Consider the following 15,011-nt stretch of genomic DNA (forward strand, 5'->3'; position numbering starts at 1 on the left):
TGACTAACCTGATTCAATTTTTAAAGATGAGAGGTTGCATTTGATGAAATCTTGTTGCATGTAAGCACAGTGTACTTCGTTTGCTGAGGATTTGTAAATATAAATGAACATAATGCAATCTTCAGCAAGTGTCCCCACTTCTAATCTTACAATGGAAGGAAGTTCATTGAAGAAGCAGTAAAAGATGGTTGGGCCTTCATTCCTGCTCTGAATAACTTCTACAGTAATGTTCTGAGATGATTAACCTTTAATAACTACACCCATCTTTCCTTGTGCAGTAGAAACAGAACTGCAGATGTCGGCTTACCAAGAAAAGACTCAAAATGCTGGTGACGTCACCTATCCATGTTGTTCTGGGGTGCCGCCTGGCCCGCTGTGTTACTCCAGCATTTTGAGTCTTTCCCGATGCAGCATAAGACTCCAGCCATTGCATTATTTTCCCTGTGATGGTCATTGTTCTCAATTTCACCAGGACACATTGATGCTGCACGCACACAAATGCTGCCTTGATGTCTATCGCTGTCACTCTTATATTGCCTCCAGAATCCAGCACTTCATTCCATTTTAGATCCAGGGATAAAGAGCAGTGAGACAGCAGCTTTATTAACTGCTCCACACTCTCATTTATTGCATGTTGAACATAGATGATTTACAAAATGATCACCTAATCACCTGTGTTTGGCTTCTCCGAGTATGTGCCCTTCAGAATTCATTTAACCAGGGTTGATCCCCTATTTTAAGAGCGGGGAATTAGCTGAGTCACGAGGCTATAGATTATGTTGGTGTAGGTTTCCGCTGCTAATAAGGCCTTGTGGATCCCCAGTTTTTGGGCTGCCAGATCTATTCTGAAGCTATCCCATTGAACCTATTTGAAGAAATGCACCATGATGGTATGAAAAAAGGATTGTGCAATGGTCAGTTCCAACAATTCTTGTGAACATATGCATCTGGACAGGTATACTGCCAAAATTGAGGTCAAGTAGGTTTGTATGTCGTATTGCTTCACCCACCATGTTACAGACCCAGTCTGGCAGCTCTGACTTTCATGATTTGGCCAGTTCAGTCACTGGTGGTCCTACCATGTCCCTTTGGTGTTGGATGTTGAAGTCTCCCATCTAACATGCTCTGCCCTTGCTACTTTCAGTGTTTCCTATGTATTGTTTAGCACTGGGGAACACTGATGCATCTGCTGGGCGATGATAATAGGTGGTAAAAGCAATGTCCTTGCATATGTTTGATGTGATACCATGGGATTTCTTGAGGTCTAGAGGCACTGTTGAGGACCAAGGCCTACTATGTTCTGCTGCATAGCATGTGATGACATTTTCATGTTTCTGTCCGACGGGATGGAGAAAACAAACCCAGGATTGTGATGGAGTAGTCGAATACATTGTCTGTAAGGTATCATTTTTCGCATTTGGTAGAGAATAGGCTAATTAGTGACAGTCAGCATGGCTTTGTCCACTGCAGGTCATGTCTTATAAAGTTGTTTGAGTTTTTTGAGGGGCGGCATAGTGGCACAGCAGTAGAGTTGCACCACCAGAGACCCGGGTTCGATCCTAACCCATGGGTGCTGTCTGTACGGAGTGTGTTTTTTTTCCTCCGTGACCCCGTGGGTTTTCTCTGGGCTCTCCAGTTTCCTCATATGTTCCAACGACATACAGGTTTGTAGGTTAATTGGCTTGTAAATAATTGTAAATTGTCCCTAGAGTGCGTAGGATAGTGTTAGTGTGCGGGGATCGCTTGTCGGCATGGACTTGGGGGTCTGAAGGGCCTGATCCGCTCTGTATCTCTAAAACTAAAATTTGACAATGTTAATTCATGAGGGTGGGGCAGTGAATATTGTCTATATAGATCATTTTTATGATACTGACTGTAAAGGGAAATTCATTTCGTTGTCTCTAATTGAGACAATGACAATAAATTTGAATACAATACAATACAATACAATTTAGTATGTCATTTGATAAAGTCCTTTATGGCAGGCTGATCCAGAAGATTAGGATGCATGAGATGCACAGTGACTTGATATTTGGGTTCAGAATGGCTTACTCGGAGAATACAGAGGGTGCTGATAGTAAGGTCATAAGTTCTAGGAGCAGAATTAGGCCATTCGGCCCATTAAGTCTTCTCCGCCATTCAATCATGGCTGATCATTCAGTCGTCTCCCCATTAAGTCTTCTTCCCATAACCCCTGACTTCTTTTCTAATCAGTTTAGTTCAGGTAGATAGAATCTTAAATTGTGAGTGCTTTTGAGGTATAAGTTTTAAAATGGATATATTTCATGAGTATCACAGAATTTTTTATGTATGGTTAAAGGAGGAAATTCTAATCTGCGAAGTTCACAAAGTTGAATATCTTCTGAAATTTTATTTCTGTTATACAACTTCATCATACATATTGTGTATGTTCCATGATTTAGTATTGCAATAAATGATGAAGGTATTTAACATGTCACATGTTAAAAGCATTTCACATGTTTAATCAATAATGCTATTAATGTTTAATGTTTTATGTATCATTCCTAACTGTCATTGTACTTCATGTTGTCAAATTCCTTGTATGTGAATACTTGGCCAATAAACTTATTCATTCATTCATTCAATGCATTTAATTTACTGTGAGAAATATAGCACAATATTTTGGTTGGGAAAATGTCCATTGAAGACATTTTGTTGTCACATAATAGTATTCCCATGCCCATGGTAACTCCCTCTAGTTTTCAGATAAACAAATTATATTATGTCATTGCACAATGAAAATGTTACACTATAACTTACAAAGTTTAAATTTATTTTCTTAGTATGAAGATGAAGAGCTGGCAGAAGAGTTTAAAATTACCAGCTTTGTCAACATGGTGCAAGACTGTTGCCGAATTCAAGTTCCATACAGTTTCCAGGGTAAAGACAAAATTGTTTCCCAACATTATACATTTTTATGTGAAAAGGATAAACAAATCCCAACAGGATTTTCTTCTAATTTATTGTGTCTTTTTAAGGTGTATTCATTTTTCTTGTATAATGTGATATGTTTTCCACAGGCTGTGCTAAATAAAAACATTCTTCTGGATTTTAATGAACCTCTATTTAACCTCTCTGATTCTGATGAAATGTATTTTTGTATCTCCTTCAAAATCATAGATGCACTCTGATAACTTTGTCTGCTATTATCTATGTGTAACGTTTAAATGGAAAGAGAATTAATAGTGTTTTGAAGGAAAATATTTTTGTGCAGCATGTGTTTGGAAATTGGAATGTACTGACTGCAGATATGATGGAGTCATGTGGCCTCAAAGAGGGAATTGGATAAACGTACAGTGGATAAAAATTTGCAAACGACACAGAGGGAACCGGCAGGTGTAACCTTGAATTGCTTTAAAACAGAGATAGTGTGACACAATGTGCTAAACTGCCTCTTAACCATTCAATGATTTGATACCACCATTTAAAGATGAACTACATCAAAACACACCCCCCAGCAGGTCCTCCCCAACTTACAAACACACCACTTATCTACAGACTGCAGATACAAACAAAGGTTTAGGAGACCGCTGGTATGGATTTGCTGGCTACTAGAGGGCCGCAGGTATCTCCTGTTGTGTGGAAACTCAGTTTTTCACTTGAGAACTGTTTGAGTTATAAACAGTTCACAGGAATGGAACCCTGCCATAACCTGGGAAGGAACTGTATATAGAAATCATGGTTTTCTTGGTCACTCAAATGGGTATGTCTTATTCGAGGATGATTGTATCAATGTTCAACAGAGGGAAATGTAAACCTGGAATGGTTTCTCATCCACTCAAAATGTGTTCAATAATACGGAATTGCATGTAGTTGTAAATTTACCAAAGCATAAATTTATTTATCATCCTTTGGGTTGGTAAATTTATTTTTTTCTTTAACTTCCGTGGTGTTATTGATAAATTAACTACATCTCATTTTTAAGAGCTTTTTATTTGTTTATGTATTTTTATTCTTTGATCACCTCATTGTGCTTATCAACGTGTGACCATTGCTGTTTATAGGCCATGTTCGGACGTTTGACATGTTCATTGTTGAAAAGTGGCCCATTGTACAAGCATTTGCCCTGGAAGGAATTGGAGGAGGGGAGTTTTTTACAATGAAACATGAGGTATTTAATTTAAATTTATGTGAGTCACGAACAGAATTTTGGCAATATCATGACCATAGGTTCACAATAACAGATCATATGAGAATTTCCCCAAAAGGCTTTATGTCAAAATAATTGAATATCAGATGTAAATAATATGGACTAAAAAAAGTTAATTATTCAAAAAATCCAAGAGATTGTTTATTTATTCCATTACTGGGAACTTGGAGTAGAGATTGTTGGAGCCTATCACATTAATAGATTGTTTCTAAACATTAGAAATATCAGGAAATTCAATACTTTGATAAATTTGGAAATTCGGTAACTTGGAAAGGTCAATCACGAATTCGTTCTCCCCACTGCACACTTTGCCTATTCACTCCATCTGATTTGTTTTGTTCTCTTTGTTTTTGTCTGTGAAACTCCAGTTTCTTTCCTGTATCATAAAGCATTTTATGCAATCCCTGAAACTATACAAGGAAGCATTCATTTAGGTGCCCCAAATTGACAATTACCTTTCAACTCGCTTGAAATTCATTGTCAGAGAGCGTTGCAGTTCAAAAAAGTGGTTAGGTACTGTGATTGGTGGGATGTGACAAATAGTTGGGAATAATTCTAATTTTAATGTACATCAGGGAATAGGTAATGCCATAATACTCATTTGGTCATAATATTTCAGTAGTTGCTGAATATCAATGATATTGCAGTATATATTAATCTCAGAACAATTTAAAAAAAAATTATTGTTTTCTAGTAACAATTAATCCACGGTGAAGAATAAATAGTCTTTATGTTTGCTTTCTTGCATTAATTTTTATGCAGATGTATAAATATTGAACTGCAGATAATAAAACAATGTTTAATAGTAATGATCATACATATTGTACTGAAAATAGACACAAAAAGCTGGAGTAACTCAGCGGAACAGGCAGCATCTCTGGAGAGAAGGAATGGGTGACGTTTCGGGTCGAGACTGAAGACGGGTCTCTACCCGAGACATCACCCATTCCTTCTGTCCAGAGATGCTGCCTGTCCCACCCACTGAGTTACTCCAGCTTTTGTGTCTATCTTCGGTTTAAACCAGCATCTGCAGTTTCTTCTCATACATACTGTACTCATGTGTAGTATGATTTGGCTGGATAGCACGCAAACAAAGCTTTTCACTGGATCTCAGTACATATGATAATAATAAACCACACCAAATCAAACATATACCCTCATCTAATATTAACTATCCTAGTCCATTCTGATCAACTACATTATTGCAACTAAATTTCTTTATACGTATTAAAGAAAAGCATTCACTATTTCACTCTGAAAAATAATTCACAATTTAGTATCATGTTGCCATTTTCTTTTTTTCCGTTGCAGATGTTTGATGCTAGCGAGGAACTTTGGCAAGTGTATAGCAGCTTGGATCCAGTTTCCCTGGAAGTCTTGATCACTGAGGTAAGGTTGTATTTTATAACTATGTGGAAAAGGATGCATTGCAATAATACTAACTTTGTTTAGTTCTGTTTGCTCTGAATTTGATTTTGTCTTCATTTGGTTTTAGGATTTGGTGGCATTTGAGAAACAATGGGACAGCTTCTTTTCCAATTTTGACATTGAGAATTCGTCCTCTCTACTGGAACTTTCAGAAGCACAATCTGGAGAGGTGGGAAATAAATCTTAATTTTAAAGTACTCATTGTATTTCTCTTTAGTTAGATATATTTTAGTCACTAGTGAGCAAAAAATTACATTAGTTAGAATCATGTCTGCAAGAAAAAAATCCTAAATTAATTTGTAACTTCAACTTGGTCATCTAGATTTCATTTTCTGTGGGCTGTCTGGTTATGAATTCTTGCATTGCCTGAAAGTAAGAATGCTTAATCTGGTTTGGAGCTGCAAGAACCTTGGCTTCATTAACATCTTTGTAAAATTAAATATCCAGATTTGGTATCCTACATGTCACGTTACAGGTTTGTTAACATGGTTTTACTTCTCTGTTTTCATTAAACTCTCTCTTCCCATAACTCCCCTACCTTGCCCCTTTCACAGCCACTTGCCTCCAGATATACCACATATAGCTGGAAGAGCAGACAAATGGGCTGCAAGCTTCTTCATGGCTTTCAACACCAATGCTCTTTCATGGATCAACTATCAGGAGGCATGATGGTAAGGGGTATGGAATTCTCTTTTTAACCCTGCATTGGAATGCTGCAATGCTTTTTGCAGATAGCCCCCCCCCCCCCCACCCTCCCACTCCATGGCTTAGTATGAAACCAGCGGGAATTTATGACAACTGTTTTAGCTGAGCGTCACACAAGCATTATCATGGTTGGATGAAATCTGGGATTGACATCTTTTTCTTGCCATTTTAAATAAATAAATGATGTAAACTGTTGTTTGTTTTTTTCAAAAATATATATTCATTTTATTTGAGAATCATTTAAAAATTAATTGTTTGGTTGATGTGTGTCCTTTACGGTTATAGCAATATTTCTCTGCCTTTTTGTAACGTACTTTTGCACAATCCACCTGGTAAGAAATCAATTTTGAGTTTGCTGCTCAAAGTACTTGCTGTTCATGCATGCTTATTTTCAGTATGTTACGTATTTTCAGTGGGGGCGGGGGTGGTGGGGGTGGCGCAACTGACATCTTGCTCTGTCTTTGGCTTCAAATTGGAAGAATTCAGTTTTGCTATTCTGAAGTATAGAATAGACGTTTACATGGTCCTCTACCTTTATTCCAACCTTATAAGGGGTAGCACAATGGTAAGGTTGCTGCCTTACAGCTCCAGAGACCCAGGTTTGATCCTAAATGCGGGTGCTATCTGTAAGGAGTTTGTACGTTCTCCCTGTGATCGCGTGGGTTTTTTCTGGGTGCTCCTGTTTCCTTCCACATTCCAAAGATGTGCAAGTTTGTAGGTTACTTAGCTTCGGTAAATTGTCCCTAATGTAGGATAGAACAAGTGTATTGGTGATCGCTGGTCGGAGTGGACTCAATGGACCAAAGGGCCTGTTTTCACTCCGTATCTCTAAACTAAATTAAACTAAAGTGATATGAAAGGTAAGTGGAGTTCATATCAATTGCTATTATTGTTTTAATCCAATTACAAGTGTTTTAAGTACATTTTCTTTTTTTTATTCTTTTATTTAAATCTATTTCAGTTTTTTAAATGCCTCTGATGATATTCAGGATAAAAAATATATATTTGCCTATGTTTCCTGCAGAGAACCCTTGCTTGGCTTCTGAGTGGGTTTTCAATATATGTTGCTATGGGCATGTCACCACTCATGGACCGTTACGCTTCATTAAACTGGTGCAGTAGTAAGAGCTACATAAAACCTGCGGGAAAATCACATTGATTGTGCAGAAGTGAGACGAGGAGGGGTCAGAAAAAGCACAACAGCCCTAAGAACATTTTAAGCATAATAGGATATGTTCTGAGATGTTTATTTTCCTTTTCAGCCTTTTAGAACGTACTTCAGCCATGGGTTGATAACGAGTCAAATTACAGAAAAAAGGTATTTGTTTCTACCAAATAATCTTTATTTTACTGATATTTCATTTTATCTGATCATTGAAATCTAATTTTAAAACCAATTATGATTCTTAGTCAAGTCAAGTTCAATTATTTTCAGGGACATATGCCATGGATTGTTGAGTTGACAATCCTGGTCTTTCAACCATGTCTCTGATAGTCACAATATCATATTCTTATTTGATGATCCACACTCTCACGTTCATCTGCTTTATTAGTTTGACCTTGCATTAAAATAGATGCATTGTAGCCTTACATTCCTCCTATATGTGTGCTGCCTAATGTACTGACTTACCCCTTCCTAACAGCATCAGCACACTTCACTGCAAAAATGTTGAACCTGTTCCAGTTCAATTCCAACTTACTCAATTTGTACAGATCCCTCCTTCCTCAGAAACAGCCAGTCATCCAGAAATCGAAAATCCAAGGTGATAAATAACTATTGTTGATAAAATACTAGAATGTTACTGCCCATTGTCACTGAACCAGAGTGTTGTATAATTTATTGGCATTCAAAGAACACCAGCAGGTGAAGATTTTTTATTTGTAAAGGATGATTATAAGTGTCCCATAAGATTGTGCAGATATGGGCAGATTCTGTCTTTTTAATGTAATCTGAAAGCGCTGCATACTGACTCCACACTGCCATAATAACATTTCAAAGTAATTCATCTTAAATTTATGTATCAATACAATATAGTTTTTTTGTTCAGTTTGTAAATGGATTAGAGTCTACTAATAGAGAAATTGCTTAATGGAGAAGCAGTCAAAAGATCTTTATTGAGGCATGTGTGGATATTATTTCCCATTATTAGTATATGCATGCTCATAAATTCAAATATTTTAACTGATTTATGAATGAGATGTAGTTTGAGGACATCAGGCTTGTACATTAGCCAATCCTGGATATTTTAATGTGGTATATAACTCATTTCTTTAATCGTAACTTTTTAGTTAGTCGATAAATTTGAAGTGTTCAAATTCTGTCAAACCTTAAACCACTGAGTATAATTTATCTATGTCAAACATATATTTTGCACATTGCTTGATGCAATTAGACTATAAATATTGAAGTTGGATTTTCATCCTGTTATGTTTTTCAGTTCTTTATTCAGCACTCATCGCCAGCCTTTTGTTCTTTTTGGTTGTCACTCGACAAAAGAAAACTTAAACTCATACAGCTTCACTTTTCCATCTGAGGGTCACCTTGTTAAAAACACAAACAACAGGGGAGGCACTGCCAGGCATATGGTATTGTACCTTATTTCTCTTTTGTCGTTTTTTCAGTGTGGCTAATTGCTTAATAGCATATTTGTTTTTTTTCTTCCATTTCTCAGAGATATGCAACATTTATTCCACATGGAATAATTAGCTGGGGAGTGGATGTTCAGTCATCCACTCCCCAGGTCGGTGGGAGTTCCCACCGCCACTGGTACCATTTAATCCCGCGCTACCTGCTCCATGGTCGGACAGTCGGCGACTAAACCGTCTCCTCCACCTAGTTTGCCAGGTGAGGAGGGGGCTGTGAACCCCCAGCAGGACTAAAAACAAGACCTGTCAAAGGGCGGATGAGCTTCCAGCGAGCCAACGGCCATCCACACTTCAGTAGAAGTTGCGATCACTATCGTACATAACATTGTTAGGAATGATGATAAAGCACAAATACCAAAATCCTATACTTCCAGTGGCGGAAGTCAGCAGGAACTGGACTGAGATGTGTGGTGCGTCCGTCACTGTTCCCATTGGAAACCAGCACCACTGTGTCACTACACCACCCCCCACCAGGAAGGCGTTTAAAGCCTCCGTTTCTTCCTCGACTGCAGAACCAGCCAACTCCCCTCTACCAACACTCTTTTCTGCCTAGCAGAGCTGGTCCTTACTCTTAACAACTTCTCCTTCGACTACCACTTTCTCCAGTTCCAAGGTGTAGCTATGAGCACTCGTATGGGCCCCAGCTACGCCTGCCTTTTTGTAGGGTACGTTAAGCAATCCCTGTTCAAGACTGGCCCTATCCCCGAATATCTCCACTACATTGACAACTGCATCGGGACTACCTCCTACACCCATGCAGAACTCAGACTTCATTAACTTCACTATTAACTTTTATCCTGCACTCAAATTCACTTGGACCATCTCCGACATTTCCCTACCGTTTCTTGATCTCACCGTCTACGTCACAGAAGATAGACTATCGACTGGGGTGGAAAATTACAACCTTCACGTGGTCCGCCCTGTTTCGACTAATGCAATCAACTCGACGTGCACAAACGGAAGATCAAATAGAACCAGTTGTCCAACAACTTTAGGCTGTGCACGCCACACGAAAGAAGAAGACTATCGACTGACATCTACTATAAACCTACTGACTCCCACAGCTATCTAGACTACACTTCTTCCCACCCTGCCTCCTGCAAAGATTATCCCCATCTCCCAATTCCTCCTCTACCCGGCATCTGCACCCAAGATGAGGTGTTCCATACCAGGACATCTATGATGTTCTCATTCTTTAGGGAATGGAGGTTCCACTCTTCCATCATAGATAAGGCCCTCACTAGGACCTCCTTGATATCCAGCAGCTCCGCACTTGCTCCCCCTCCCCCCAGTCGCAACAGGGACAGAGTTCTCCTAGTCCTCACCTTTCACCCCATCAGCCGTCGCATACAGCACATATTCCTCCAACATTTTCACCACCTCCAACGGGATCCCACCACTAACGACATCTTCCCATCTCCACCACTTTCAGCTTTATGCAGAGACCGTTCCCTCCGCAACCTCCTGGTTAACTCGTCCCTTCCCATTCAAACCACCCCTCCGCAGGTACTTTCCCCTGCTACCGCAGGAGATGCAACACCTGTCCCGATACCTCCTCCCTTGACTCCATCCAAGGACCCCAACATTTTTTCAAGGTGAGGCAGAGGTTCACTTGCACCTCCTCGAACCTCATCTACTGTATCCGCTGCGCTTGGTCTCGAACACCCCCGCTCAGTTCGCCTAAATCTACCTGACCTGAATCCGCTGTTCCAATAGATAATAGGTGCAGGAGTAGGCCATTCGGCCCTTCGAGCCAGCACCGCCATTCAATGTGATCATGGCTGATCATCCCCAATCAGTAGTCCGTTCCTGCCTTCTCTCCATATCCCCCGTCTCTGCTATCTTTAAGAGCCCTATCTAGCTCTCTCTTGAAAGCCTCCACCGCCCTCTGAAGCAGAGAATTCCACACTCACAACTCTCTGTGTGAAAAAGCTTTTCCTCATCTCCGTTCTAAATGGCTTACCCCTTATTCTTAAACTGTGGGACCTGGTTCTTGACTCCCCCAACATCGGGAACATGTTTCCTGCCTCTATTTCAATAAGATGCCCTCTCATCCTTCTAAACTCCAGAGTATACAAGCCCAGCCGCTCCATTCTCTCAGCATATGACAGTCCCGCCATCCTGGGAATTAACCTTGTAAACCTACGCTGCACTCCCGCAATAGTAAGAACGTCCTTCCTCAAATTAGGACCACCAAAACTGCACACAATACTCCAGATATGGTCTCACTAGGGCCCTGTACAACTGCAGAAGGACCTCTTTGCTCCAATATTCAACTCCTCTAGTTATGAAGGCCAACATGCCATCTACTTTCTTCACTGCCTGCTGTACCTGTAGGCTTACTTTCATTGACATGAACAAAGACCCCCAGATCCTGTTGTACTTCCCCTTTTCCCAACTTGACACCATTTAGATAGTAATCTGCCTTCCTGTTTTTGCTACCAAATTGGATAACCTCACATTTATCCACATTAAACTGCATCAGCCATGCATCTTCCCACTCACACAACCTGTCCAAGTTACCCTGCATTCTCACAGCATCCTCCTCACAGTTCACACTGTCACCTAGCTTTGTGTCATCTGCAAATTTGCTAATGTTACGTAATCCCTTCATTTAAATCTGTGATATATATTGTAAATAGCTGCGGTCCCAGCACCGAGCCTTGCGGTACCCCACTAGTCACTGCCTGCCATTCTGAAAGGGACCCGTTAATCCCTACTCTTTGTTTCCTGTCTGCCAACCAATTTACTATCCATGTCAGCACTCTAACCCAAATATCCTGTGCCCTAATTTTGCCCACTAATCTCCTATGTGGGACCTTATCAAATGCTTTCTGAAAGTCCAGGTACACTACATCCACTGGCGCTCCCTAGTCCATTTTCCTAGTTTCCCCCATCAAAAAATTCCAGATTAGTCAAAGCATGATTTCCCCTTCGTAAATCCATGCTGACTCCGACCGATCCTGTTATTGCTATCCAAATATGCCGCTATTTCATCTTTTATGATTGACTCCAGCAACTTCCCCACCACCGATGTCAGGCTAACTGCTCTATAATTCCCTGTTTTCTCTCTCCCACCTTTCTTAAAAGGATTAGGTGTGGACTCCTGTATATCGGCGAGACCAAGCGCAGGCTCGGCGATCGTTTTGCTGAACATCTCCGCTCAGTCTGCCTAAACCTACCCGATCTACTGGTTGCTCAACACTTTAACTCCCCCTCCCATTCCCACACTGACCTTTCTGTCCTGGGCCTCCTCCATTGTCCGAGTGAGGCCCAGTGCAAATTGGAGGAACAGCACCTCATATTTCGCTTGGGCAGTTTACACCCCAGCGGTATGAATATTGACTTCTCTAACTTCAAGTAACCCTTGCTTTCCCTCTCTCCATCCCTCCCCCTTCCCAGTTCTCCGACCAGTCTGACTGCCCCTCTAATTACATTGTATCTCTGCTTTGTTGTCACCTTCTCTAAGCTAACAATGGTCTATTCTCCATTTTCCTTGATTCTCATTTCCTTTGGTCTCGTACACTTCCTCATCTTTGTAACTCCCTCTCCCCTCATGCTCAGTCCGAAGAAGGGCCTCGACCTGAAACATCACCCATTCCTTCTATCCATGACAGATGGTGATGAGTCAGAGTATGCCAGCATAACAACCTGGCTCTCAACATCAGTAAAATCAAGGACCTGATTGTGGACTTTGGTAGGGGAAGGATCCTGTTTACATCAATGGAACGATGGTGGAGGATCAAACCCGTCAAATTTCTGGGCGTGCACATTTCCGAAGATCTTTCCTTGACCCAGCACACTGATGCAATTATAAAGAAGGCACATCAGGGCCTCTACTTCCTGAGAGAATTACAGAGATTCAGTATGTCAAAGAGGATTCTCCTGAACTTCTACAGGTGCTCAGTAGAGAGCATACTGACTGGTTGCATCGTGGCCTGGTTCGGGAATTTGAACGTCCAGGAGCTAAAATGACTGCAAAAAGTTGTAAACACTGCCTAGGCCATCACCGGCTCTGACCTCCCCACCATCGAAGGGATTTACATAGCTGCCAAGTAGTACGGATTTTCCGTATTTCGTACGGAAACGCGATAAGAATACTGAAATATTATTTTGCATTGTTAAATATGGATTTTTTTTAAATGACCATAGACAATCGTAACAACTGCTGTACTGGCTATGTTGCAGCAAAATCGCCTTGGAACTTTACATTTTTAAACAGCTTGGGTTTTAACAAGTACTGCAGAAAGATTGGAGTCGTTTATAACTTGATTCCTCTGAAACGAAAACGATTTGTTAACTCCCACTATTAGCACTTGTTAACTACCAGTAGTTAACAAGTAGTTATACAGTGTGTCACCATTACATCGATATGCATTCCTCAGTAAATATAACTGTTTTAACCTTCAAGTATTACGGACGCCGCGTTCCTTTGACGGGAGAATTTCTTAAAACTCATTGTCATTAAGGGCTCCGGACAGCGAGCACGGGCTTCTTCCTGGCGTGCAGGTGCAATCCCTCATTCACCCACGTTATTTAGTAATTTTTACCCGTCATTTAGGGATGTTATATGAATTTAAAAAAAATAAGTATGTTTATTTTTGTTAGTTTATCTAAAGTGAAATGTTTGATCTTTCCCAACCCCTTAAAAAATATCTGAAGAAGGGACCCGATCCTAAACGTCGCCTAGCCATTCCCTCCATAGATAAACATAAAATGCTGGAGTAACTCAGCGGGTCAGGCAGCATCTCTGGAGAGAAGGAATAGGTGACGTTTTGGGTCGAGACCCTTCTTCGGACCCTCCATAGATCCAGCCTGACCTGCTGAGTTCTCCAGCACTTTATGTTTTGCTCTTAAAATAAATCTGTGGTCCGCTGAAGAAACAACACGATAAACCACTCTGGAAGTGCAAGTTTTGCTGGACACTTCATACAGTAGAACACATCATAATATACCCTGAGTGAATTAATGGGGTTAGATTATTTGTTTAATCTGTTGTCTAGATCAGCCATTATCACAATGAATGGCGGTGCTGTCTCGAAGGGCCGAATTTTTTTTCCAGCAAATTGGCACCGTGTAAAAATACTGATTTCCTCAGCAAAATACTGATTTTCAGGTACTAGAATACTGAAATGCGCTGACAAAACTTGGCAGCTCTGAATTTATCGTAGTCGCTGCCTCAAAAAGGCGGCTAACATCATCAAAGACCCACACCATCCTGGCCACACACTCATCTCGCCACTGCCAACGGGAAGAAGGTACAGGAGCCTGAGAACTGTAACGTCCAGGTTCAGGAACACCTTCTTCCCAACAGCCATCAGGCTATTAAGCACTACAACCTCATAAGCCGTGAACTACAATAGACTTATTATTATCATTGCATTGTTATTGTTGTTCTTTTTTTTCCTGAGTTTTTATATTTATTATGATTATATATTCTGTTGTGCTGCAGCTAGTAAGAATTTCATTGTTCTATCTGGGACAGATGACAATAAAACACTCTTGACTCTTGACAATGGGAACCCAATGAGCAGGAATGGCTGCGCCGCCGGAGAGCCACTAAGAATGGGGGGGGGGGTTGTGGGGGGATGGAGTGAGTGCATTGGTGGGGGGTGGTAAGGGCAAGCGGCGGAGTTGGGGGCAGTGAGGGGAGGAGGGGGGGATCAGGGGCATCACAACGGGAACCTGTCAGCTGCACCTGCGCAGTTGGGGGCTATGGGCGAGTGGTGGAATATTGCGTTGGGGGACCAGGCCTCCCGTGTGACAATGGGACCCAACAGGTCCCACTTAGTCTAGTATATTACTAAAACTCTCATCTTGTTTGTGATTCTGTCGGTCTTCGTGTCTGTCTGCCCATTGTGGTAGCGGTGTGGAATGAGCTTCCAGTGGAAGTGGTGGCGGCAGGTTCGTTGGTATCATTTAAGAATAAATTGGATAGGCATATGGATGAGAAGGGAATGGAGGGTTATGGTATGAGTGCAGACAGGTGGGACTAAGGGAAAAAAATTGTTCGACGCGGACTTGTAGGGCCGAGATGGCCTGTTTCCGTGCTGTAATTGTT

General features: G+C 40.9%; 1 protein-coding gene across 5 annotated transcripts in view; it reads left to right on the top strand.

Annotated features, from left to right (window-relative positions):
• Positions 1–15,011, top strand: part of dnaaf9 (dynein axonemal assembly factor 9) — a 107,301-nt gene that overhangs the window by 33,153 nt on the left and 59,137 nt on the right. For 3 of the 5 annotated variants that reach the window (XM_033035570.1, XM_033035580.1, XM_033035575.1), the window contains 7 exons: positions 2,805–2,901; positions 4,026–4,132; positions 5,483–5,560; positions 5,667–5,768; positions 6,154–6,270; positions 7,567–7,622; positions 8,743–8,890. In XM_033035570.1, coding sequence (XP_032891461.1) covers positions 2,805–2,901; positions 4,026–4,132; positions 5,483–5,560; positions 5,667–5,768; positions 6,154–6,270; positions 7,567–7,622; positions 8,743–8,890 — 705 coding nt within the window. The remainder of the gene's footprint in view (positions 1–2,804; positions 2,902–4,025; positions 4,133–5,482; positions 5,561–5,666; positions 5,769–6,153; positions 6,271–7,566; positions 7,623–8,742; positions 8,891–15,011) is intronic. The other 2 variants (XM_033035586.1, XM_033035590.1) reach the window with 1 other exon arrangement.

This window comes from Amblyraja radiata, chromosome 1, assembly GCF_010909765.2.
Source record: "Amblyraja radiata isolate CabotCenter1 chromosome 1, sAmbRad1.1.pri, whole genome shotgun sequence".
NCBI lineage: Eukaryota > Metazoa > Chordata > Chondrichthyes > Rajiformes > Rajidae > Amblyraja > Amblyraja radiata.